Source organism: Melozone crissalis, unplaced genomic scaffold (genome assembly GCF_028551555.1).
Source record: "Melozone crissalis strain CALT ecotype California unplaced genomic scaffold, PUWL_Pcris_2 ptg000034l_1, whole genome shotgun sequence".
Classification (NCBI taxonomy): Eukaryota; Metazoa; Chordata; class Aves; order Passeriformes; family Passerellidae; genus Melozone; species Melozone crissalis.
In genome coordinates this window covers 6,595,579-6,621,947 of record NW_026535812.1, presented here as the reverse complement: position 1 = coordinate 6,621,947, position 26,369 = coordinate 6,595,579, and the positions used below count along the sequence as shown (strand labels likewise).

The following is a 26,369-nucleotide window of genomic DNA, read 5'->3' as shown; positions in this document are numbered from 1 at the left end:
TAAGCAGATGGAATTGCTTAGTGTTGAAAAACATGAGATCTGTATTTCTTGGGTGCATGCAGCCAGTGACTTAACAATGCCCAGCCCTTGAGTTCCAAGAAATAGCTCATTTAATTTCAGGCTGTTTGACCTTGGAAAGAATTAAGAAATACATTGTCTTTGTGATTTAGACATGGAATTCCATTTCTTTCTTTCTTTCTCCACATGAATATAATTTTTTGAGAGCCTGTGTACAATCTTCCCTGCTGCCTCAAGGCCAGGTCTGCAGAAGGGAGTGCTTTGGCTCACTGGATTAGCTGCAAGATTCACCACCTCAGTGAGAGTCTTTGAGGTGACATCTAGCTTTCTAAAATATGTAGGCAAGTCCTGTTTCCTGTGCAATGGAGATCAGGTATTTATCTATTGATCATTTGAACAGTCAATGGGTAGATGTTATTTCAGGTCCCCACAACATGCCTCTGAGCAACATTTACCGGAGTTATGCTGTTGAACTTGGTGGCATTGCACAAGCACAAACCTTGGTGTTATTCCTTGTCCATTTTCATATTTGGGAAGGCTTGAGGGAGCAGAGTCCCAGCTCTTGGAGAATTGGCCTGTCCAGAGTTAAGTACTTTCCATTGGACTTCTGGTAAAGAAAGACTTGATTGGTTTTTCTGTTTCAGTAGAGAAGGTGGAGCAAAACTGGTGTGTGGGTGTAACCAAGTTAGGGGGGATGTCAGGGAAGGCAGAATGGACCTGGATTCCAGGTTAGCTTTTCTGGTTGATCAAATATGCTGCTTGCTGAGGAGTATTCCTCCCTTGCCCTCTGCTCCAGGCAGCCAGTGTGTGGGAAAGGAACCCTGAGATTATTTAATGACTGCATTGCCCTTAGTTAATCCTGGATCACAGAAGGGCAGGAGGGGTCAAGTACTTGAGGGCAGCTTGGGTACTTTTGGTTCTGGTGTGTAGCAAGAACAGGCCTGTGAAAATATCAACTTCTGAGGGGATTAATAAAAATTTTTACAATGCTTTGTCAAACTTTGTCTATGTTTACTTCCAAACATTGCATGATTTTGGCTGTGTGAGAGGTTGTGTGAAAGTAGGAGATTGTACACTCAGCAATGCCTGAACAATTCTGTGTGTGGAGTCTCTGAACCCACTGAAATGTGTGTGTGAAAGTTCTTATCTAAAGAACGATGGCAGAGCATTGCTGTAGGACAGTTGTTTAGTTTCTTTGGAGTTTCAATGCAGCTACACTAGAAACTCCTTATATTTCATCTCTGCAGACTCTGCCATGCTTGGTTCGAATGTGCAGTAAGGACAGACTGCTGGAGGAGAGGGTGGAGGGGGCAGAGACTCTGGCCTACCTGATAGAGACAGATGTGGAGCTGCAGAGGATGGCCAGCATCACCGACCACCTCATCGTCATGCTGGCCGACTACTTCAAGTACCCCAGCTCCGTCAGCGCCATCACCGACATCAAGAGGGTGAGCTCCCTGACCTGCTCTGGGCCTTGAGGAATGGGCAAAACCAAAAAGAAACCAGCTCAGGATGGGGCTGTTTCATTGTGGTTAAACCTGGTGTGGTAGGGCCCCCAGTCTGGTACCACATAGCATTGATTCCATGATCCATAAAGACACTATTGTTAGAAATCTACAGTTCTTATGTCACTGTTAGGCTGTATGTGACATACACACATGATCAGGGTCTAAGAAGAAAAAGTTTTTTATTCTGCATATTCTCCAGCTTATATACTCTTAAAGAAGCGTGATCTTAAGTCATTAGCTACATCACAATAACTTATTATATTCATTGGTGCAAAGCAATTAACGTCAATATAATTGGCAAAAGTTTGACGGAAATTCCGTAAGGCACGTAAACACATCTACTTATGCATGTAGTCTAACTTACAAAAATGTTCATGTATCTTTTCTAATCTGTTTCTGTGCTGACAGCCTTGTCTTCCTTCTTGCTATAGATACACTCAAAAATCATCAATTGTTATTTCTTCTATTAACTCAGCTTTGCTTGCAAGCCAGCTCTCAAGCCCCTCCATATTCTTGTAAGACCCAAGACCTGATTGGTCTCAAAGTGAAAACTCCTCGCACACTAATGGTGGTTATCAACCAATATAACACACTCTAGAGAACCGTATCTATAAACAATGGTTACAGAAAGAGAGATAATAATTGTTTGAATTCTTTTCCTCTAAGTTCCCCACAGTTTCTCAAGATTTTTCTAAAAAAGTCTGTGCCTGCTCTCTGTGGCCAGAGAGCTGCTGCCACAACCTGGTGCCTGAGGTCCTCAATTGAGAGGTGACCAGAGGTGCAGCAGGGCTTGATTTTTGATGTTTGTACTCTCCAAGGCTCAGTCACTGCTCTTTGGAGACTTCATTAACCACACAAAAGTGTGTATATCTGGTCTTCCCATCCTCCCAAGTTTAAACATCTTGCCTTCAGGAACCAGCACATTTCAGCTTCATAAGAGTTGAATAGTCCATATGAAGAGAGATTTGTTTTCAATTCTTAGGTCAGATCTGTGGAAAATCTGAAATTCAGAGGTGGTTCTCTTGTGTTTAAGCACAAAAACATGTAGATGTCGTGCACTGTTTCATATTAGGAGTTATCTGCACTTGCAAGACATTGGATAAACAGAGACCAGATGTACCTTGGAGTCTTGCTGAAACTGATTATTAGAAAGAATCCAAAAAATACATTACAGAGCTTTGCTTTTTTTCTGAAACTGGCCCAAGGGACAGGGTAATTGCTGTGACCCTGATGGAATGGGGTTAATTCTGCATAGAGAGCCTCTTGAATGCTCTGTAAAAATGCAAATGAAACATTAAAAAAAATTAGTTACAGTATAAAAAAACTGAGCAAAAAGAAGTTTAGCAGCTTATTGAGGAGTAATGGATGTTGGCTGTAGCATCAAAAATATGATCAGGTTCCAAAAGTGAGTGGGGCAATTCTAAATATTATGACAGTGCTCTGAGTGTGCAGTAAGTCTGTAGAGGCAGCCAACTGGGAATCCAGGGTACTGACTTTGAACAGAGTGCTTGGAACTGCACCCTGTAAGGTAAAACTACGTGAGGAGTGAGTGAGGAATCTGCCAAACAGAGAACTTGTCTGCTTAAAACATTTATAACATAATATTAAAATATTTATAAAATAATATTTTAATACTTCTGCTCCAATATAGCTGCACTGGAGACAATTACTCATAGAGCTTTATTTTTGACATTTCTTTTATTTCAGCACTTTTCTACTTTATACTGTCATTTTCCTGGCATTTTGTGTAGACTTTGAAGATTGCATTGTTTTGTAGAACATTTTGGAACTGAGTTTTGAGGATAGTCAGAGTCACAGAATTATTCTCAGAAGAGAACATGAGGAGATCTGAGAGCCTAAATTTGTTCTTCCAAGCAAGGTCAATCTTAAACACCACTATTTTATGATGCCTTTAGTGCTCCCATTAATTATCATAAAATAGTAGAATATGCTGAGCTGGAAGAGATGCCAAGGATCATCGAGTCCAGCTGCTGGCCTTGCACAGACACCCCAACAATCCCACCCTGGGCACCCCTGAGAGCATTGTCCAAACTCTCCTGGAGCTCTGGCAGCCTTGGGGATGTGCCCGTTCCCTGGGGAGGCTGTTCAGTGCCCCAGCACCCTCTGAGGGAAAAACCTTTTCATGATATCCAACCTCACCCTCCTTAACACGGCATGAGATTTAGAGGCCAACTTTGGCTCCTGGTTTTGCTTCAATTTTCTTGATAAAACTGGTCTTGATTCTCTCTCAGTATTTTCACTCCTTCTGGCTAGTTCCTGTAAGTCTCTGTTGAGAGATAAGAATAGCTTTTACCTGAATATGGTCTTGATAGAGTCCTAACCTTGTTTTGTCCTCAAATTGAAGACAAAGTTGTCTTCTCTATTACTCAGTAGAGAAATGAACCATAGTCCTAACTCTGGTTATTGCGTGATGAGCTCAGGGAGCAGCACCTTGTGCTTCTGGCTGCCCCTGGGGTGGCAGACAGAGAGTGTGGGTAAGCAGCAGTGTAGAACAAAGCAGAATATGACACTGCAGCAGCCTTGGCTGAGCCTGTGCCTGTGCTGTGTTCCCAGCTGGACCATGACCTGAAGCATGCCCACGAGCTGCGCCAGGCCGCCTTCAAGCTCTACGCCTCGCTGGGGGCCAACGACGAGGACATCCGCAAAAAGGTGAGCCCAGGGAGCCTGCTGGGCCCTGCTCAGCCACAGGGAAAGCAGCAATTCCCACCCTCCCAGGGATTTCCCAATATGATGCTAATAGGTTGAAATGAACCCTCTCTCCTCCATTAATACTAATTTTCATATTTTGTGGAATTGGAGGAAAAATTAATGTCTTGCTATCAGAGTATAACAAAAGTTAAGTTTAGTTGTGTGAGCATCTTCACAGTGATGAACTAGACTTGCACAAGGAGTTGTCTTTCAGCATTTTTGGTACTTGGCTACTCATAAGGAATATTGTTGTGGCATATGAGAAATTTCTGAAACTTGTGTTCTGAGACAGACAATACACCGCTGTTCTCATTTATTCCATTATATGACAAAACTTTCCCCTTAATCTGAGAAGAGAGTGTGGCATGCTGGTTTTAGTTGCAGTTTTTATATGTAACATTGAAGATGCTGCAGCCAAACCCCAGCAAGCCATGGATGCTGTGAGCTGTGCACTGACCTGAGTTCTTTGGTGCAGATCATTGAGACTGAGAACATGATGGACCGCATCGTTAACGGCCTGTCCGAGTCCAGCATCAAGGTGCGCTTGGCTGCAGTCAGGTGAGCCTGTCCCCGTCCCTGCAGAGCCTGGGCTGCACTGGGAGAACTCCTGTCACTGTCTGAGAGCTGCCCTGATCTCAGTTCTGCTCTTGGGGCCCTCCTGGGGGAGAGGGGCAGTAATCCTGGGCGGGTGCAGGGTTTTCTCCTGGCTGTTCCCAGGTTTCTCCTTGCCTGCCTCCCAGCTCAGGAATCCTTGTGGGGCAGCAGGGTGTGTACAGCCCATGGGGGTGTGCATGTCTCACAGGGAGGATTTCTCTTCCATTCCAGATGTTTGCACAGTTTGTCCCGTTCTGTCCAGCAGCTCAGGACAAGTTTTCAGGATCATGCTGTATGGAAGCCTTTAATGAAGGTAAGTGAGGAGCAGTCAGGTCTCAGTGCCTGGAGTGTTCTGGTACATTCAGGGAGCACAGGGTGTCTGTTCAGTTGGCATGCCTTGCTGTAGAATCATGATACAAGTTACCTAGAAATCAAAATCCTGGGGCCTTCTCCTAAGAGAGTCATAAGTCAAGAAAAGGCAACAGCAGCAAGCATGCTTGGTTTTCTTTGGCTTTTTGTTTCCTTTTTTCATTATTGTTTTTGGGGATTTTTTTTTGTCATCAGTGAGTGAAACTCAATTATTCTCAATGGTCACACAGGACACTACAAGCGCTACATGTCCCTTAATGTCAGACTCAGGCTGGATGGCACGGTTCAGACTTGGTCTGTGAGCTCTGTAAGAGAATTTACATCTGTGTTTTCTCCTATGATTCTCTACCTCTTACATCTCATTGCAGATTCTATAGTTGAAATCAAAGAGCTCAGAAAGACCTTTAAAAAGACACATTGTCATATAGAGCAATTTTCCACAAGATTGAGAGTCAAGTGTGTAACATGTATGTCATCTCTCATCCTGTAATGTTACTATCATAAACACACATAATAAACCAGTTTCTCAGTTTCAACATCTTTGAGACCTTGAAAATGCAGAACAGACTGCTAGCATACCTGAAGGCTTGGGCAGTATTGACACCCATAGCAATCTCCTGAAGTCACCTTGACTTGTCTGTTCAGAAGTGAAATGACTGGAGCACAGAAGATGTTGTTGGCAGTAGGGAACAAGTGAGGAACATGTTTGATTCAGGAGTTGGTGTTTTGGTGCTGCTGGAGATCCAGGCAGAGGTAAGGGACCAAAACTTGTCTCAGGCTGTGCTCCTCTGACAGGATGCTTCTTAGAGAATTTGCTGTGTTGTGCTTAGCACAAGGTACAGAGAGGTTGAAGAGGCTCCTCCTGGAGCTTCCTCTGCATATGTGTCCTTTGCAGGGCAGGGCTTGTCCCCACTGATTTCTACTAAATTGGACTGAAAGCTCTTATGTGTGACTTTTGTGAAATAATGAATTGCTCCCGCTTGTCCTGTGATGTGTATCAGTCTGGGCTTGCATTGCTAGCATGGAAGCACCTCCTGAAGTCTGGAATATCCAGCTACAGCATAATTCCAGGTATTCCATTTTAGTGATCTCTTCATTATCCTGCTAACAGAATTCCTCTCTCTCCCTTCTGCCTGCAGGTTTTACAGAATGCTCCAAATGAAATTCTTGTAGTAGCATCTTCCACGCTATGCAATCTTCTTCTGGAATTCTCTCCAAGCAAGGAGGTGAGTACTTGGCCAGCAGCAGGGAGAGGGGATGGACTGAAGTGAGATTACACAATGGTTCAATTAGCATAAAGGCCTGTTAATTGACAGCCATTGCTTGTGACATGTTATGGAGCTGATTGTTACAGAGCCTGTGCCACTGATGGCTTGAGAACAAAAAAAAAATCATCTGCTTACAGTGCTGTGACAGTTAATTTGGTCTCTAAAGAAAAGAAGCAGACATGAAGTTTTGTCATTTCCTTTTTACTTGTAAAGCATTGTTATCTATAAAGATCATAAACAAGAAGAAACCACACTGATCATTTGCAATGTGATCCATTGTCTTAGAGAATTACTGCTACTGTAATGCTGAAAATGCTGGCTTTGCTGAGTCTTGTGTTTTTATTGTTCTCTGATGAGCAGTACAGGATATCTGGTTCTGCAGAGTCTGTGTTTCATACAGATCAGACACACAAATCAACACTCCACAGCAGTGCCAGAATTCCCCAAGTCTAAAATAGTTCTTAATTACAGAAAATATTTTCAAGATTGTGCTGTGTGTGGGATCCTGCAGGGCTCTATGGATTACCAAATTATCAGTTGGTCTCGGTGGCTTCAATCATATCTGTGAGACAGCAAATTAACTGAAATAATGCCAAGCGCAGTTCACTGGCCATGAGGCCACCCATGGGGCTTTTTTTAGCAGACTGCAGGTCAAGTGTTTGTGGGGTGTGAGCAGCAGTGTGAGGTGATGTATATACACATATAAATGTGTGTGCATCCATGTCTCCACAAACACAGACATAGGAGAAAGCAGCTGCCTTGACCTGACTTTTTTTCATAACACCTACTTTGAAATGGTCATGGATATGGGGTGTGGCATGGCCAGTTCATGTGGGTGCACTGGACATGTTGTAAGCTCAAGGATAAAATACAAGGAGTATATTTTTAGTATTTTCATACATGCAGTTAGTCCAAGTAGTGTTGTAAAGATCTGGTTTTCCCTCCTTCTTTCAGCCTATTTTAGAATCAGGAGCCATAGAACTTCTATGTAGTTTAACCCAGAGTGAAAATCTTGCCTTGCGAGTGAACGGCATTTGGGCTTTAATGGTGAGTAGGACACCCAGTGAAATACCACTTGTGACTGTGTGCCTTAAAAAGCTTGGGAACATATCTTGTAGAACTTGTCAGTTGTTATTAACAATGACATAATTGAAATCTGCCTTGGTGTTCCACCAAACTGCAAAAGAAAGACAGCATCAGCCTGGAGCACTTCACCCATTAGTCCATAAAGTAAAACAAATTCTTCAGTTCTAGTACTAATTTTGTTGCCAAGATCATTCAAGGAAGCAGTAGTGTCAGTAGTAGCATGCCAGGGGGAAAATAAAAGCAGGTAATAACCAGGTCAGGTGTAAGACAATGTGAAAATTGAATTCACTGTGTAGCAGTTGCTCATAAATTACAGCCTTTTTGCAAGATTAATTTAGGAAGGATATATTCTTGTAGGGAATAGTCTACTAAAAGAATGAAAGCCCAGGTAAAAAAATCCATTAAAAGGTGTATCTGTTTCAGAACATGGCATTTCAAGCAGAACAGAAGATCAAGTCAGACATCCTGCGGGGTCTGAGCACAGAGCAGTTGTTTCAATTGCTTTCTGATTCCGATGTAAATGTTCTGATGAAAACCTTGGGACTGCTCAGGAATCTTCTCTCCACTCGCCCAGTAAGTAGAGCTGCACACAGACCTTCTGAAAGCTGATCAAACAAGCAGCCAATCCACTGCTTCTGTGCAGGACATTTTCCTGTTTTAACACCACTTGAATTTATTCAAATATCTGTAAGCAAATGTGCAAATCAGTGTGAGAAAGTATTTGAGCAAATCCTCTGCATCCATGGAAACACTGTAATTATTATCAGAGCTAGACATTTTCATTTAATGTTCAATTCCATTGCATTTAGCTCTTAGCAACATTATTTTCATAGCAGTTTCTCTGTGAAACTTGTCCAAAACAACACTGAGGGTTGCGCCATTGAGTCAGTGTACAGGAAGGTCCAGATCTCAAAGATACCTGTCTTTCTTCTTCCTTGGCACTTGAAATGCATCTGTTCTTATCCATCTACATAAGTAGTACTGGCTTTGTGAATTTGGTGTGAGACTGTGCACTCACAAAATGCAGATGTTCATTTTACACCCTGAAATAAAATGGTTAGAAAATTTAAGTCCAGGAGTTGTTTTTGACAAGGAGAAAGAGATAGTCATGGATGAAAAGAAGGGGGTAATCCCCTGTGAAGAACAGAGAAAAAACATGCAACAAGAATTGGGCAAGCCAGCATTTTTGAGGGGAAAACCCCATGAAGCCTCTCTGTGCATTTATCACATACTGTGTTTCTACCAGAAAAAGGTCACTGTAAAAAAATCTTCTGATATTCTCACTCATTGAGTCTCAATAACCTTGATAGAAAATTAGCTCTGTCTTAATGTGAAAAAATACTTAATAGCCTGTCATTCATTGAATTCACCCTGAGAACTGTCACTGTCACTTAAGATGTTCTCCATCTGGAGCTATGTGCCAGCTTCACTGCTTCCTATGGCAGGTTTTAGAGCCAGAACCAGCCATTTTCAGCCTTTACTCAAAATTCACTCCAGAATATCTCATCCAGCAGCTTTCCAATGAAATCCTATTATTAGCAAATTTAATAAGTTCTACAAGAATCCCTGAGGTCTTAAAGGAATTGTGGTGTGCCGTGTGCTGGTCATCTCTGGTGCCTGTTTGCTGCCTCTGAGGTTTGGTATCAACTAATCCAGTAGACCTTGTTTAATCTTTTCTCTGTTATTCTAGTGTAGGTGTTCATAGTCTGTCATCAGGTGACCTTTGAGCTGTGACCCTGTGAACTTAGGGCAGTTTCTCAGACAATAACCAATGCATCTGGCTTACTTCTCTGCCCTGTAAAGCTTTGGAAATGTGGTTGTTGGATCTGGGCACAGTGTCCCTGCAAGAGTAGCAAATACCAGAGAAGAAACATCAGTTTTCTCACTCCTCTCTGATATTACCCCTGGTTATCAGAAGGGAAGTGGTTGTTTCCAACTGCAGATCACACATTTAGAGCGTGGGTCAGCAGGGTTCAGGCCTCAGCCTGGCAGCTGGGACAGCAGTGTCACCTCTCCAGGTGACAGGGAAAGCATCACCAAGGCTCATGTGATGCTCTCTCAGACAAAAGCAGGCTCTAAATGAAGAAGAATTTTCTGAAGTGTTTGTGCTGTGATTAATTCATGGTTTGGGAGCAGTTGGTCTGTGTGCAGTTGGAGTGAGTCAAGCAGGAATGTCCCTTCCTTGTCTGGGGAGTCACACTAAATGTATTTCATCCTTGCTTTGGCAGCACATAGACCACATAATGAGCACTCATGGGAAGCAAATCATGCAAGCAGTGACCCTCATTCTGGAAGGGGAGCACAATATAGAAGTCAAAGAGCAGGTACCTTTTGTGTTTTGTGTTGTCTTGGCAGAATAAAATATAAGAGCAAAGAATGCTTACTGTTCACAACATGTCATTTTTGTTTGGGATTATAATGTGCTGTGAATATTTTACTGAGATCTGTCAGATGAATAACTTGAGTACCTACAAGAATGTTTTTCTTTGTAATGGATTGTTACAAAATTGTTTGAACTGAATTCAGATTGGTTTTGCAAATGTAGGTTTGGCAAAGAGAAGAGGGATGTGAGAGCAGAAGAATTAAATTGGGGCTGTTGCATGGCTGGAAGGGATCAGTAGGAATAGAAGAGAAGCACTAGCAGGGGAAGGAACATCCTGGTGGAGCCCAGGAAAAAGTGGGGAGGGACCTGGCCTGCCAAATTAAAAGTTAAAGAAAACCCAATCTGCAGGGGGTAAGGTAGAGGGAAAGAGGAGATGGCCAGCAGGGAATGGCATCCTGGAGCCAATGTACAAGGACAGCTGCTGTGGGGGTGTAAAGCAGAAGCTAGAGGATAGCTGGGCAGGATTTGGCTGGATAACTCTTGTGCCAGGCAAGACAGGTAGTGGGAGAACTGTGTTCCTTCCTCATATGGGGTGTGTGGAAGGATGGGGGCAGCAAGGAGCTGTGGGTAATGCCAGAGGATTGCTTTGGCTTAGGTTGGATATGGGTAGCCAACAGCGTGGGAAATGAGTGCAGGAGTAGAGCTGGTCTAAATCCCTGCTCAGGGAAGAACAGGCTGAAGGCCAACAGGCCTCCTTTGGCAATTTAAGTGCAAAATTAGAAAAAGAAAATCCCCAAAGACAGTTGTTAGCAAGTTTAGTGTGAACCAGCACACCTGGGAAATGCTCTGGGAAAGGGCTGGGGCTGAATATGGGCTTTGGAGTTTGGGGCCTATATCCACTGAGCATTTCCTTGGTCCCTGTGGTGCAGCTGGCTCTTATTTCAAGATCCAGTAGTACCTCTCTGCACACCAGAACCCCTGCTTGCAGCAGGACAGTGATTGTGTCTGTCACTGCTAGCCTCATCAGGATGTAATTAGCAGCTTGGAAGTAATTAGTCTCTGCAGCTGCTGACACAGTGCAGTGCAGCTTAGACACAAGCACATGCAAGTGCTGATCCTGCTCCAGTGTCCTCCCAGCATGTCCAGAAAAGATGGTCAAGTCCTTTGGGAAAGAGCCTGTGGAGCATCTCCAGGTGACCCTGAGAGCCAGGGAAGGGGCTGTGCCAGTCAAAGCTCTGTGCAGGTAGTGCCAGTGATGGGCCAGGGTGCTTCAAGGGCATCCTGTGGGATGGCTTCTGTAATTTTAAAGAAATAAAACAGCTGCAGAAGTAGCTGGAGTTACCTCTGCAGGTGACAGCTGTGATTAGACTTGCTGAAAACAAATGGCTGCTCTGCCAGATCAGCAGGAATGCCTCTGTCTCACCTTTTCCTGGCCTTAAGAATGAGGTGGAAATGGTTGGGGTTTGTTGTTTTTCCTTTCCCCCCAGCCACTGCTACAGAACAGACTGCTTTATATTCTGGGGCAGAATATAAATAAGAATATATGTTTTCTTTCCTATATGTTGCAGATTTCCATAAGAGACTTAAAATGTTCTTCCTGGCAATGAATTGATGAGTGCTGCTCTTCATTTTAAAATGGTGATGAATGTTTTTGGTCAGGGATGCTCCCCACAGCTGGTGACTCCTTGGCATTGGCCCTAGATGTGAGCAAGCTGGAAACTCCAGATTAAAGATATTAAAACTAATTAAAGGAGTTGTTTGTCCCGAGTTCAGAGCTGTCAGAGAAGCTGTGATGGGATGTGATCTGGGGCCAAATAACTTCCCAGTTTTTCTCTCTTTCAGACATTGTGTATCCTTGCCAATATAGCAGATGGCACAACAGCAAAAGAACTGATTATGACCAATGATGACATCCTGCAGAAAATCAAATACTACATGGTAAGAGATATTTCTCTTAAAGGATTTGTGTTGGTCTTTTGCAGGACTGAAAAGAAGGAAAGTGCTTTAGGATTTTTATGTGAATTATTCACTATCATGCATTTAATTTCCATATAACCAGTGGGGTGTAAGTGCAGTTCTGGATGGCAGAGGTGTACAGAGGAACTGACTAAAATGAAAATCCAAGGGTTATTTCCTATAAAAACATTACAGTGACTTCATCTACATAGAAAACATTTAATGAACTTGGAAAAGGCATATATTGAAGATGTCAGTAAACATTTGGAAGGAAGTGATTCACCACTACTCAAGTGCCTTATATTATGACCCTATGTTTGAGACAAGTTGTACATGAGAATTTATCCCAGCTTTTCTATCTTATTTATTACATAATGAATGCCAAAATACAAGTATTGTGAATTTCTGAATTTCTTCTTCTAAACTTGAGTTTTCTTTTTCTATATTTAGAGTCATTCAAATGCTAAACTACAGCTTGCTGCCATGTTCTGTATATCTAATCTCATCTGGAATGAAGAGGAAGGTAAGAAACCCTCCTTATTAATGCACAGACAAGTTACTATCCTGATCAAAAAGCTTTTGTTGAATAGTAATCAATATTTGCAGTGCACAGTGCATTGGGATCCAAAGTGTAATGGGAAACATCATTATAGGTGTAGTATGGAATGTGGGAGTGGTCAGGAGGCACTGAGGAGGATGCAGAGAGCTCTCTGGGAAAGACACAAGGACACTGAAGGACACACAAGGGACAATAAACAGGAGCTGGAGGGACACAGGGGAGGTTTTCACCTGTAGCATTTCTCTCAAGTCTCTAAACAACTGGTGCAAAAGAGAATTCTTGTAAGAGCTTCCAGATCCTAAAGGGGCTGTGGAAACTCATTTTTTGAGGGAACAGGTTCACTGGAGAGAATAAATGGATTAGAAGGGGATTTCTGGCAATGAAATTTTCCACAGTATGGTTGTGCCAAATGAGTGGCTTGAGCCAAAACCAGCTAAAGGACTTGTGAGTGACACTGGGAGCAGTGGATAAGGCATTTGGTGAGAAGTCATGGCCTGGCAGAGTGGGAGGTTATCAAGAGGGGACTGAGGGATGGTGCTGCTCAGGTGAATATGGTGAGAGGAGGAGAGGGCAAAAGTGAGGCTCAGAAACACCTCCAGGGGAATGTTCTCTGCATCCAAATCCTGTGAGATCAGAGATGAGAATAAAACAGCTGAAGTCAGGATACCTTAGGATAAAGATTTTTGCCTTCAAGATGTTTTTGGCTCCAAACACAGAGCACAGCAAAAGAAGCTGGAGCTCCCTGGGGAGTTTGAGGGAGTGTTTCCATGGCTGTGCTGTAGCTGGATATTGCTCCTCACCCCTCCTTTAGCTGGTTCCTGCTCCCTGCAGCCCCTGGGGCTGGTGCCACTCCCAGCACTGGGGTTGTTGTTGTTGTTGCAGGTTCACAGGAGCGCCAGGACAAACTCAGAGACATGGGAGTGGTGGATATTCTACACAAACTGAGTCAGTCCTCAGATCCCAATCTGTGTGACAAGTGAGTATGAACATAATACAGGATCACCACAGCTGTTAATCTCAATTAAATTATTTTTAACTAATTAAGCCCAACAGTAACTTTGCACACACCTGTGCTATTACCTGTGTTAGTATCCACACAGATCATCTGGCTGCTTCCCAAACATGTGTAAAACCAAAACAGTTTCTGACAATTTCCGGGGTTTTATGTTAACCATTTGCAATTACCCACCTACAGTTAGCAACAGCCCATATTTATTGTACAAAGGAGAAAAGCTGATCTTTGAAAGATGTCACATGCAGACAACACAACTCAAAACAGTGCAGTTGTTTTTGAAATGCATTAAATTTGGTATTCTTGGTTTTATGAAAGATGTTCTAGTGTTCTTAGACATCTTAGTAGTAAACTTAGGACTTCTCATCTTAAAATCTATGCCAGAGTATTAGCACTGAAAATTATAATCAGGAACATTTTGATATCCCACTGCTGCCACACCAGCCCCTCCATGAGCTATTATGGCTTGTGATCACAGCAGGAAGCTGGGAAGAAACAAATAAATAATCTTCTTCCGTGTTGATGAGTTGTATCAGGTCCTGGAAAAGTCTGTTAAGGTCTTGGTAGCAGGTTGGGAGCTGTGGGGGACAAAGGAAGAGCAAAGTGTCTCACTTCAGGTGGGAGGAAACTCAGAATTAGCCCATGTGATGATGGAATTGTAACCCCAGACTGGTGGGAGATGTTTTTGTTTTAACAAAAATGTTGTGCAATATTAGATTACATCAATTGCATTATTAGACTGGTTCCTTCCTCCCACTCACCTCACTGTATGCTTTTGGTGGGACCAGGATTCCTACAGGATTCCTGACAGGACCAATGTGCCTCTAGTATATTCTGAGTTGACACTCCTTGATTTCTCAGCTCAAAGACCTGCTTTTCATGGTACACCTGCATTACAGAAAGCAATTGCTCTTCAGTGCCTGCTCCTGTGGGATTTTGGAGGGTGTGTATAGCACACCTCCCAAGCCCCCCCATGCTGGATGCCTCAGTTTGTGCTGGGATCCAGTGCCCTTGGCTGGATCAGGTTATCCTTGCATGCCAGGGGGGTTCTTTAACAGTTACAACCCCCACAGAGCATTTCTGCAGCATGGGCCAGATCCTTCCAAAGTGAGGGAGCCTTTTCCTCAGCCATCCTCCCTCCCTCTCTGCTGACCCACTCTGAGCCTGCCTATGAAGCTGCTGCTGCTCCTGAAGGCAGATTGCTGTAATTAATGGGTTGTTCTTTCTTGCAGGGCGAAGACAGCACTCCAGCAGTACCTTGCATGATCAAAGACTAATTGAATCTATGGACACCCCTCATGTCTACTTAAGGAATAGCAGGAGATACTCCTGGCTCCTTATATTTGCACAAGTCACCTTGGGCTGCATTTTTCTCAGGTGCAGGGAGCTGCTTTGCAGAAACAGTTCAAATGATCAGGTCTCCAGTGCACTTGAGAATTTTCTTGAGGTAGTTTCTTTACTCAGAGGACTCGGGGTGGGGGGGGTTGTTTTGGTTTTTTGGGGTTTTTTTTCCTGAGCTACCTGGACTCTCAGATAGAACAATCAGTCATTGTTTTCCTTTTGGGCCTCCAATTCTCTGCTTTTGCTGCAGCCTTGTGTGGGTGCGTGGGTGCTCGAGTGAGTGTGTGTGCTGGGCTGAGTGTGTGGGTGTGAGACCTCACTTTTGGTTTTCCTTTTTTTTTTTGTGTGAAAATCTTTTTCTACAGGTTTTCAAGGGTTAACTATTGTTTGCTGTACGAATACTTCAATGAATTATATACCGTTTGAATGAAATGTTATTTAAAAAAAAAAACCAAACTGTTGTATCCCATAAAGTTTATTTTGAATTTTGAAGAGATGAATGTTTTTAAGTAAAATATATGCATTTCTGAACTTCAGCTTAACTTACATTATACTTTGTTTTTAAAGAGAAAAACAGAGGGAGACAATAGACTCCAAATTCCAAGCAGCGCATTCTGTACTGACAAGGTCCAAGAGTTCTTTGCCACAATACAAGGTCACCTGGTATCCACGACATGCTCAAATCCATGGAATGGGCCAGCTGGACTGGGTTTGGGTTTCTTTGCAATTTTAGAAAACAAGCTCATACTTCAGGGTTAGCATGACTGATGCTTTTCAGAAAGGAGCAGGTGGCTGCAAGATCAGCAGGAATAAGCTCTTGCCTTGCCAGCCAGGAACTTGCCCAGCTAATTGCTGAAGGATTGGCTTATTCATGGTCAGAAGGATTTGCTGATCGCTGATCAGTGGAGCAAACAGTGTGTTGCAGAAGTTACACCTTCCAGAGACTAGAAGGAGCTGGCAAGCAAGATTAAGGGATTGCTTTTGTTTTGCATCCTTTATCTTCACAAATAGTTAAGTGACTTCCAAATTGTTTCCACAAATGATCAACTGGGTGCATTAAGTTGGGGAAGGGATGGAAAAACTGAGGGTTCTGTCTTGTTTTATACTCAGTAATGTTGCTCCAGATTTTCTGTATATATGCAGCTATACACACATGCATGGATTTAGATTGCTGGATAATTGGTGGGGTGTGACTGCATCCAGAAGCCTGGACTGTCCAGATGTTCCTGAAATGGTGCCTGCAAGTGAGCAGGGGGAAACACGAGTGCAAGTGAAGGGGACTGTGTGAGGTCAGGCTGGAATGGCAGAGCCCTCAGGCAGTTCAGGGCTCTGACTCTGCCCAGGTCTCCTTTCTGGTTTCAGTTTAGACCATAGTTCATAGTCAGACTCTCCAGACACTGAATTTACATAGCACTAACAGGCACTAGAGTTTGCAGCCAATGTCTTAAACCAAATCCTTCTTCTCTTACATTGAGCTTCAGGAAGGCTGCAGCAAGAAGAGAAGTCTGTAACTTTGCTAACCAATTTTGATAATTATCTAAATCTTTTATTTCTAATCAGAAGGTCAAATTGTGATGACAGCCTTAGTTTTTTTCCAAGGTAACTCTTTGTGTCAGAAAATGTGACCACAGTTTGGCCTGGAATTTGAATGTTCTGTATATCAGATAACTGTTATCACTTGGTTGCAAAGGAGAATATCTGCATTTCATGTAACTTCTTCCACTTCAAAGACAAATAAAAGTGAGCACCTGACACTTTCCCCCCAGGCATTGCAGTAAGTGACTGGCAGTTTTTAATGTCCTTCTGCACATGTTTCATGATAGACTTTGGGGGTTGAACAAAAGGGAAAGTAAAAATATGTGAGAAGTTGTTGAATCTCAGTACCTCAGAAGCAAAGTCTTGTTTATAAAATTTAATCAAATACATTTTTGCTTGAACTGAGACAGAAGTTGAGGCAGTTATTGTAAATGCAAAACTGTCCAGTGGGCATCTCCCTGCTCCATTTGCACTCCTGTCTGTGTTTAGGAGCTCGAGTTCTTACGTATCTCTTCTCATCCTTCCCCAACTCACATTTCTAAAAGCAAATGTGAGTTTGCTTCTAGAACTTTGGTGCCTACAGGTGTTCAGAAAAAAGGTGAGTAAAAGTATCTCTGTACAATTTTTGAGGTGGCTTCCTAAAATTCTGCCAGAAAAAACTAAAAAACAATGCTCAGACAATCTTGTTGCTGCATGAGAACAGCTGATGTTTTCCACAGGTATAGAGAGGACAAACTGTTGGATGAGAACATTTTTACATTCAGTTAAACTTTGTGAATAATTTTTGATGTTGCTGTAGGTATGTACAAAAAGAAGAATACTGTAAATAAAAAGAACTTTACCAGAACACCTAGATTTTTCTCAGCTTCCTGAAGAAATATGAGCTTTCTATGTCATCTTCTCTACAGCCCGAGAATCACAGTGGGACAGACTTTCCTGGTCACCCAGAGCTTTCCCAGCTTAATGAGGTAGCAGCAGCTTGTGAATTCCAGGATTGCTTACAAAACCAAAGCAAAGTTTGTCTGGACATCATATGAATCACCAGCATTTCTGCTGTTCTTGGGCCATTTCTCTGATGAAAAGCCATTCTGATGGATGTTGAGAAGTATGTCCTCTCTTTATCAATTGGTCTCCTGATGGGAGTCTTCCTTTCAGAGGTTACATATTGCCACAGAGTGAAATTGAGCAGGGCATTTGGGACACCAGCTGTCAGACAATGGTACCCTTGGCTCTCCCACCACTTTCATTCCATGTTTGGACTGTCTTTCCCACACAGGAAATCAAACAAAACATCATGTGGCTGTTGTTGCAGTCACAGCTTTGCATTGTGGCAGTTAAAGAAGCCAAGTAACCTGTGTAAAGCAGCTTGTGCCAGGGTATTCTAAAGGCAAACATCTCATACTTTTTAAAATTTACAGACTTTACCTATTGCTGTGGATGCTGTGCCTCCACAAAACTGCTGAAGCAGTGACACAGCAGGCAGAAGAATAATTGAGGTGTCTGAGATTAGGTTCTTGAGGAGTAAAAAAATGGCTTTAAAAGGGCTTTCTTTGGTAATCCTGAAATGTGAGCACAAGAGCCGTCAGTTTGGAAGTGGCAGTCAAAATCATCAGGGCTTTTCTGCAGGCTGATTGCCACAAAAAGAGACATTCTGAGGGCCTTGATGCACCAAAACCTGAATCCTCAGCCAGGAGGATGGTGAGCAGCTGGAGGACCAGGCCAGCAGGCATCGTGTGCTGTGTGACAAGAAGCAGCTCCAAGGTGTGCCCCTGCAGCCCAGTGTGCCCAGGTGTGGGAAGGGATGGGGTAAAAGCATAAAGAGCTGCCTAAACAGCATCACCGGGGGTGCTGGGCACTGGCACTGCTCCCACTGCAGAGAGGAACAGAAACCACAAACCTCCACAACCTGAGCTTGTTTGGAGGGGGACACCCTTGCTCAGTGCTGCGAGGTCACAGCTGAATCCACACCTTGCTTTGAGCCCCCAGTTTAGGAGAGAGGTGTGGGAAGACTGGAGTGGAGGGTGAGTGTTGGGCTGGGGGTGCTGGGCAGGTGAGGCAGGCACAGGAGGCAGAAAGGCTCCACCTGCAGCTGCTGCTCCAGGAGTCCCAGGGGAGATGGAGCTGCAGGCAGCACTGGGGGAGGGAGGGGGCTGGGCTGGGCTGAGCTGCCCTGGCGATGCCAGCGCTGCCATGGCAGCCTTGGGATCCTGCCAGCTGCTGCACAAGGCCTGGAAGGGAGCTGCAGTTCAAGCCCTGCAGCAGCACCTCAGCTCTTGGAGGAGGTGTGAGCAAAGGTGAGTCCAGGTTTGGGGCACTGCAGCTCTGCTGTGGGGGCTGTGCCCAGGCTGGAGCAGCAGAGCCAGGTACTAAGCTCTCTCTGTGGTGCAGGTTGGCCAGCACTTGGATCCAGGTGATTAGAAGCCATCTGTAGCACTTTGTGCTTGGGACAGCTGCTCAAAGGACCCTGTTCCTGAAGAAGGATGGCTGCAAAGAAAAAGGAGGTAGTGCTGCAGGTCAGTAGTAGCCAGGCCTTTAGCAGACCTGGTAAACTCTCAGTAAGTGCAAAGGATGGGGTTCAGTCTTGGGGTATCTCAGATTCTGCTGGCAAAGCCCCAGTGTGAGGTCCTTGTGGGGAAGAGGCATTCCTGGAGGCAGATGGGACATGTGGGAGGACTGACAGGTCACACATGTCCCCAGTCAGGGCTCTGGGGGACAGAGGGAGCTGCTGCAGGGCTGCAGGTTGTGTTTGGGGATGTTGGGGCCTAGCACAGGTTTGGTTGCAGTCAGAGACCAAAATACCTCTGTTTTGTGAGGTAATAGCTCAGAGGATATTCAGGAGTAGAGAACTGAGGTTGGCACATGTCCCGGATGGCAAGAATTACTGGACATTTCTGACCAGGTCACGTATTCAGACAGATTGCTGTAAAGGTAGAAAAGCTAGAAGGTACAAGAAAGACTCAAAGGCTGAACAATCTATTTTCACAGTGATATATAAAAGAACTTTTCCTGTTTACACTGCACAGGTGACCTAGCGATGCTTTATAACTACTGCATGGGGAGAAGGGGGTTCTAAGAGCAGTTCAAAACTCTCTCACAACAAAAATATTGAAAAGCAAAAATGGGTTCAGCAGGTCTGCTTCAAATTTTGAGAGCAGTTCAGTCTTCTCAAGAGAGAAATAATGAAAGATATTGTGGGGTCTGTGATCCTGTTTCTTCACTGTTTAAACAGGGAAATGTGAGTATGTGTAACAAGGAAAGGGGCACTTTATGAAGGTAGGAATAGTTTCTGTTGCTGCTGGTCCAGCTGTGTTCCTGTGGGATGGGGAACTTGACATCAACTAGACTGTGCCCCATTGGCAGTGAAGGGAAATCTGAGTCTACATCTGCACATCTGGGATTTTTTTATATCTGCAGATGAAAGCTGAACCTGTGTAGGACATGAGGGGATGTCCTGGAAGGGATCTGCTTTTGTTAGAGAAAAGCCAAGTCCAAGCAGCCTCAGGACATCCAGATTAGCAAAACACCTTGAAGAGTGCCAGCATTTGAACTTATGGCCAAATTCATTATCACAAAATACTGTCATGAATCATTTAGACTCATTAGCATTCTGTGGAACGCTCTGAGGGTGGTCCCAGCATTAGGATTAAATAATTAAACGTTGCAGTTCTGCAGGTGTTCTCTGAGAAAACGAAGCTTGGGGTCATGTTCTGAACAGGCAAATAAACAGAGGTGTCTGAACAGCTCCCTGTTCCCTGAGTGAGACAAGGCCCTGGAGAAACTGCCCTCTGTGACCCCCAGTGACACAGCTCTGAACGCCTGGGAGAGGGCATTTCATTTGCACTGGAGTTCCCACTCTTGCAGTTCTTGGTTGTGAGATTTTAGCAGCCCTTTAATGCCTATTTGTGTTAATTATTGTGAAATAGCTGGCCTTGATGCAAGTTACTGTTTTCCACTGCAGTCTCAATGTAGCTGGGGTTGATGATACCCACTGAAGAAGGAGTCAGGAATCTTCATTGTTCAGGATGAACAAAACCAGATCTTGCATTTCTCCAGAAGCCTTTTTTATTTTAATTTCCTGTGTTTTTCTCAGTACATCCTGAAGGGCAAGTCCTGTAAAATGGGGGAAATGTTAAGGATTATATCCTTTCTAATAACAGTATTGGGAGTGTGGGATAATAGAGTGGGTGGTGCTGTGTGTGGAATGGTCTAGGGCATCCTTGACAGGGTCAATCCCTGAGCAAGCTGATCTAATGCTGAGTTTTGTGCAGGAGGTTAGATGAAGGACTCCACAGGCCCCTCCCAGCCTAGAACTTTGTGTTCTCTGCTCACTGTGCTTTGCAAGTCTTTAGGTAACAGCAGGGAATTCAGGTAAGGACATGCTGGGTTCAGACCACCCTCTAATGCCCACACATCATGGAAATTGTGTATTTGCTAGTTTAGTTTATCAAGGCTGAAACATCTCAAATAGTGAAGTTTGTGTGCAGGCAGGGTGAGAAACTTCTGCTAGAGAATCAGGTGGTTCATAAACCCTGTGAGGACTGGGCCTGAATGAGGTGTGGTTAACTGGAACCCTGGGCAGGCAGATGGAGATCCTGACAGGGGGCTGTGGGTCTGGGATCCCAGTTTGGAGCCCCAGCCAACCCCCAGAACAACCCTCTGCAAACTGAGTCTGGGACCCCCAGGCAGCCACCTTTCCAGTAGTGCCACTAAACAGGGGAGGACTTGCCCTTGGCTGGATGCTGCTGCCCTTTCCCTCTGCCTTTCCTTGGACCTTGGGAGACATCCTGAGAGAACCACAGCCAGAGGAGTTTCCTGAGTGCTCAGGTAATGCCTCTTGAGGCAGGTGTGTCCCTCTGGAGTGGTTTGTCAATATGTTTGCAGCACCTGGGAGTACCTGATGAGTTACTGTGGCTTTTACTGTGTTTTTCAATTTTTCACACAGATTAACATTACTAGCCAGGAGCTTTGGGAAGAAGTGCTGTGTCTCAAAGGACTCATTGGTAAGGGGTTTGGTCAGCACACTGAATTGCTCTTGTTCTGTGTTCAAAGGATGCCAAGACTGTTAGGAATTACTGGTGTTAAGGATGTTTAGTCAGTCTCTTCATTCCCCTTACCCTGAATGGAAGAAAAAAATATTCTAACCAAGTTGAGACCAGCCAGGTCCACCAGGAGGTTGTGGGACATTCATTTATGTGGGACAGTCATCCTGCAATCCAAGCAGTGCTGGTCCAGTCTCCACTGCTTGGAACAGGACTGTCCCCAGCACCAGGACAAGCCACAACCCTGGCTCCCAAGGTTCTTGGGAAAACCTCATGTGCTCTACCTCTGCAGCAGTTTTCCCTGGGAAGTCAGCTATCTCCAAGGTCACAGCCATGTCCATGTTTCTATTTAACACTCCTCCACATTATTCTTAGCTTGTTATTTTGTAATGTAATTCTGTCCTCTGATGCAGCATTTCAAACCTTGCAAGGGTTTCCAGTTCAGAGCTGAATCCAGCCCTTCTAGCACATGGTCTATTGGTCTGTGTCTAACCTGACCCATTTGTGCCTCCTTCTGACCCATTTTCCTGCTTGCAGTTGTTGATGTGTATCAAGCCTGGTGTGGCCCATGCAAACCAGTAGTGAATCTGTTCCAAAAAATCAAGAATGAAGTTGGCAGTGATCTCCTGCATTTTGCTGTGGTAAGATCTCACTTGGCACTGCTTGAAATACCTAGTCCTCTGAAATCAGCTGAGGTCCAAGGGCTGAAATCACTTCCCTTTCCAATATTTAGCCCAAACCATAGCAGTGCAGGAGTTGCAGCTGCTGGGAGTGAACCTGCCACATACAGGGGCTATAAGAATTCATATAATTAAGGATTTTCAGGCTTCAACTGCTCTATGCTTTATAGATTTCTACTTAAGCAAGTTACATTAGACAGAGGCATTAACACATTGCCTCTGATGTACAGGGAGAGGCTGAAGGAGCTGGATTTGGTCACCCTGGAGAGGAAAAGGGACAGATGTCCAGTGGGGGGAGGATGGAGAAGGCAGAGACTGATGTCTGTCAGGGAAACACAGCAACAGGACATGAGATAATGGGATAAGCTGCAGCAGGGAAAGGTCCAAGTAAATAGAAAAGTTTCAGGTGGGACTGTAGGACACTGGGACAAGTTCTCAGAGTGCTGTGCAGAGCTGATTCTTGGAAAAGCTCAAAACTGACACAACTTCCTGTAGCACTGAGAGCAGCCCTGCCCTGGGCAGGGTCTGGGACTGGAGCCCTTCACAATCCCTCCCTGCCTCAGCCATGGTGACTCTGTGTTCTGGTGCCTCTCCTGGCTGGTGGCAGCTCTGGGCTGGGGACAGAGCTGCAGGCAGTGAGGTTTCTCATGGCTCAGCTCCTATCTCTGCTGCCACTGCAGCTCCTCCTGGCACTTCTCAGCCTCATGGGCAGGAGTTCTGAATTCACTGTTCAGGCTTTTCCTCTGGGACTCACCCAGGCAAGCTGCTGGGAATAGATATCCCTGTCCCACAGGAGTGCTGCTCCAGCTCCTGCAGGTGATGTCTGCCTGCTGCTCAGGCTCTGGCAGTGAGCTGTGAGCTGGCTGTGCCCCTGCTACTGACCAGTGTCATTTTGTCCCCTAAGTCTGCGGCCCAGAGGTATTTTCTTGTGTGTGTGGGGGGGTGAGCACCAGAGAGCTGAGGGTGTCTGAGTCCAGGCACTCATGTGTGCATCCTTCTGGAGCAGAAATGCTCTTCTAGAAACACCTATTTTATTTTACATTCCTTTTAGGCTGAAGTTGATTCCATTGATGCTCTGGAAAAATACAGAGGACAATGTGAGCCTGTCTTTCTCTTTTATACAGTGAGTGAAAATGTTTTCCTAGTGGTTGCATAGCAATAAATGTGACCTGCTGGTGGGAACAATGGTCCTTTGGGGAGGATGTTTTATTTCTTTAACGTGTTATGGAACAATTTTATTTGCTCTGTATCTGCTGGTAATCAAATGCTGTGCAGATAAGAATATATAGCCAGTGTGCTGCCCTGTGGAGCCTTCAGGTTCAGCCTGCTGTTTCTGCAGGAGCTAACTCCTCTCACAATCTGCATTGCTTCATCTGAGATTGATGAGGAGGCACAAAGCAGGCTGTTCCAAGGTTTCCCTCTTGCTGTGGAGCAGAGCAGCTCTGAGGGGAGGAGGATACATATAGTGCGGGTGATGTGCTGCTGGGCGGAATTCCAGAGCCCAGAGAACACAACCTGAGCACTTGCTGACTGATTTGCTTTCCACACCTTCCAGGGAGGAGAATTAGTGGCTGTTGTAAGAGGAGCAGATGCACCATTGCTGCAGAAGACCATTGTGAAACAGCTGGCAGGGGAAAGGAAGGGATTCCATGGAGGAGAGCCTGTGGTGGTAATGGGTCACTGAAGCTTCAGACACCTGTAGATGTGCACTGGCTTTGTGTGTGTGGTCTAAAGTAATGACATTTCTCAGGAGCAAAACTCTCACCTCTGTGTGAGCTGCTGTTCCTAAGGCATCTCTAAAGCCTGCAACTCTCTGCTGATGTTGCTGGCCTGCTCCTGGGAATGCTTTTCCCCCAGCTCTTGCTGTGCAGTGACTGAGAGCTCAGCAGGTGACCCTAGACAGGCAGATCCTCTGCTGTCCCTGGGAGCTGGCCTGGCCCGGGACAGCAGGAGGGCTGGGCTGCTCCTGCTCAGGGGCAGCTGGGATGTGGGGCCCTGCCTGGCACAGGCTCACCTGGAGGGGAGATGTGGGGTGTTCCTGTCCCATCCATGTGCTCTTGCTGCCAGGTGCCAGACAGAGCCTTCTCCAGAGAGCAGGAGGAGCAACGGGGAGGACTAACAGGTAAGGCAAGGCACAGGTGTAGCTGTTGGGACACCAGAGGGGCCATTCCTCCACCTGGGCACAGGGGGAGAGTCACCTTGAAAACATACCCATAGTTTGGGTGTCTGGTATTGTGAAACTGGGAGTATTTAGCTTTCCAATGTGTTTTATCTTATATTTGCCCCCACCCTGCCCTTGGAGGGCCCTTGGAGACCCCACATGGCTTTCTGTTTTCAGGTGGTTTTTTAAAAGAAAACACAAAAGCTTGGGCTCCAAATCTGCTTACACCAGCTCCTGCCTTATCTAAAATTGGCCACGAATTCCCAAAGGCTTTTGCATCTTCTCCTAAAAGGGAAATTTTTTTCTTGGCTTTGCTAGGACAATGCTGCATCCTGGCCCTGTCCACACCAAATTTTAGGCTCCAGAATATTGGAAATAGAAGCAAAACGCTCCTGGCTTTAGCTGAAGCACCATGGGATGAAGGGGCGTGGGGGATATTGGTCTCTGCCTCTCCTTTCTGCGCCTATTGTCAATTTCGTTCATTTTCTTCCCTCGGAGGCTGACGCACCCATCGGGTCCGGGATGACAACGGCAGCCGTGGAGCAGATCCGTGCTTTTTGAATAAATACAAGGTTTTCCTGCGGCAGCAGCACCGGTTCCGTGTCCTTGGTGTCCCCCGGTCCGCGCCTGCGGCGCGCGGCCCCTTTAAGGCTGGGCGGGGCGGCCCCGCCGCGCTGCGGCTGCGTGGGGAGGAGGCTCAGGTCGCAGGTTCGAGTCCCGCCGGAGCCGGCCCGGCCATGGCCGCGGCCCTGGAGCCAGCTGAGGCCGAGCCGTGCCCGGAGCCGCCCGCGCACCGGCTGAGCGTGGCGGAGCTCGACCGTGAGCTGGACTCTCGCAGCGAGCTGGTGCGTCCCGAAGCGCCGCGGAGGCGGCACGGCCGGGCCGCGGGGGCTGTGCCTGCCCGGGCGCTCCCCGCAGGGCCGAGGGTGCGCTGAGGGAGGGTCCCTGAGGAGGCACCGCGGGGACGGCCGGAGCCCTCACACAGCCCGTGAGGGAGGGAGGGAGCGCCGGCGGCTCCCCTCACACTCTGCGAGGGAGGGCCGGGCCTCTCAGGAACCCGGGAGGGAGGGGGGCTCGGCGGGGGCGTCTCAGTTTGTTCTGTGCCAGTTCCTATATGATGGCACTGTTATTTACGTAAATTTCGCGTGTTTCACTGTGTATAGGAAAAAAACCAACAACCCCCAAAGTTCTGTATGGCAGGTGTCTTATGTAGCAGGTACAGGGTCAGTAATTTAATTTCACTCTTGCTGTAAAACCCTTTATAATGCAATAGTGTGTTTATTCTCAGAACATCAGAAGTATTCTATGATTGTTTCTGGAAGTAAGTCTCACACAGCCTCCAAGAAGGAAATATCCTCACTCAGCCAGGTGAAGCTGTGTGTGAGCCTGCCCTCGGAGCTCTCTGCTCCTTTCCGGCAGAGGCGTGTGTGCATAGCTGCCTTTTATGTGGCTTTAATTACGGTTTGGAAGGCGGAGTAGGCAGCCCAAACTCAGGCTGTGGTTTCTAATGTACAGATTGACGACAAAGAATTCGACATTCCTCAAGTTGATACCCCTCCAACGCTGGAGAGCATCCTAAATGAGGTGAGTGAACCATCGGGCAGGGGAGTCGGTTGAGGCAGCACATGCTCCTTTTCCTCCACGCTTACTGTGTTTTTCCTGGAAAACAAAATTGTACAGCTTCATGGTTTCCTGATGCTGATAGCTAGCAGGTGCATACTCAGTGGAGTAATTGCTCTACAGTGTGTGATATGGATTTTTTTAAAATTTTTAATATCTACAGCTGCAGCATAAAATGTTTTCATCAAGTCCAAGCACATTCATCTGGAGAGTCACCTGAAGTCTAGACAGCCTATTAAAGGTCAGGGTCACCAAACAGCTGTTTTTAGTTAAAAGTAATTGCAGATTATTCAGAGTAGTTCTGAAGTTGGGGGAGGAGATAAGAGCGAGAGTCTTCCAAGCTTCATTTGTGTTGTTCCTTTCACACATAAGGTGTCCCAAACAGAGACAGGCTAGAAACAAGAGGAGAAGTAGGGGTAGCTATGTCCTTTTTCCACTGGTGCCTTGAGTAGTGGAAGTTTAGTAAATTTGTGTCATCTCAAACTGTGAGGACATGCAGTGACACCCATGTCAGAGGAGTAAATTCCAAGTCTTAAACTTGAGAGCTAATAATGAAGAAAATATAGTTCAGTGCAGACAAAGTCTTACTG

General features: G+C 45.4%; 3 protein-coding genes across 5 annotated transcripts in view; all 3 read left to right on the top strand.

The window, feature by feature from the left end:
- The window catches only part of ARMC8 (armadillo repeat containing 8), a 61,867-nt gene extending 44,735 nt beyond the window's left edge, over positions 1–17,132 (top strand). For all 3 annotated transcript variants that reach the window (XM_054282801.1, XM_054282800.1, XM_054282799.1), the window contains 12 exons: positions 1,266–1,466; positions 4,101–4,196; positions 4,711–4,793; positions 5,061–5,142; positions 6,338–6,424; positions 7,421–7,513; positions 7,976–8,125; positions 9,781–9,876; positions 11,718–11,813; positions 12,282–12,354; positions 13,273–13,366; positions 14,635–17,132. In XM_054282801.1, the coding sequence (XP_054138776.1) occupies positions 1,266–1,466; positions 4,101–4,196; positions 4,711–4,793; positions 5,061–5,142; positions 6,338–6,424; positions 7,421–7,513; positions 7,976–8,125; positions 9,781–9,876; positions 11,718–11,813; positions 12,282–12,354; positions 13,273–13,366; positions 14,635–14,668 (1,185 nt within the window). In that variant the 3' untranslated portion in view covers positions 14,669–17,132. The remainder of the gene's footprint in view (positions 1–1,265; positions 1,467–4,100; positions 4,197–4,710; positions 4,794–5,060; positions 5,143–6,337; positions 6,425–7,420; positions 7,514–7,975; positions 8,126–9,780; positions 9,877–11,717; positions 11,814–12,281; positions 12,355–13,272; positions 13,367–14,634) is intronic.
- Positions 17,133–18,499: 1,367 nt separating this feature from the next.
- NME9 (NME/NM23 family member 9) lies at positions 18,500–24,745 on the top strand. The gene is made up of 8 exons (XM_054282940.1): positions 18,500–18,573; positions 18,668–18,792; positions 21,222–21,279; positions 21,856–21,959; positions 23,050–23,121; positions 23,554–23,667; positions 24,066–24,120; positions 24,658–24,745. The coding sequence occupies exons 2-8, from the start codon at positions 18,760–18,762 to the stop codon at positions 24,660–24,662; spliced, it is 441 nt and encodes a 146-aa protein (XP_054138915.1). The 5' UTR covers positions 18,500–18,573; positions 18,668–18,759; the 3' UTR covers positions 24,663–24,745.
- A 131-nt stretch (positions 24,746–24,876) lies between these two features.
- VPS8 (VPS8 subunit of CORVET complex) overlaps positions 24,877–26,369 on the top strand; it is a 64,606-nt gene continuing 63,113 nt past the window's right edge. The window contains exons 1-2 of the mRNA XM_054282664.1: positions 24,877–25,004; positions 25,675–25,743. Of these exons, the coding sequence (XP_054138639.1) occupies positions 24,897–25,004; positions 25,675–25,743 (177 nt within the window). The 5' untranslated portion in view covers positions 24,877–24,896. The remainder of the gene's footprint in view (positions 25,005–25,674; positions 25,744–26,369) is intronic.

What these genes read in the sequence shown, in the direction of transcription:
- NME9 (XM_054282940.1), top strand. Translation starts at nt 18,760, where the DNA reads ATGGCTGCAAAGAAAAAGGAGGTAGTGCTGCAG. An exon ending in ATCTCCTGCATTTTGCTGTG is followed by an intron (nt 21,960 to 23,049) that starts GTAAGATCTCAC and finishes CATTCCTTTTAG; the next exon opens with GCTGAAGTTGATTCCATTGA. An exon ending in ATGGAGGAGAGCCTGTGGTG is followed by an intron (nt 23,668 to 24,065) that starts GTAATGGGTCAC and finishes TCTTGCTGCCAG; the next exon opens with GTGCCAGACAGAGCCTTCTC.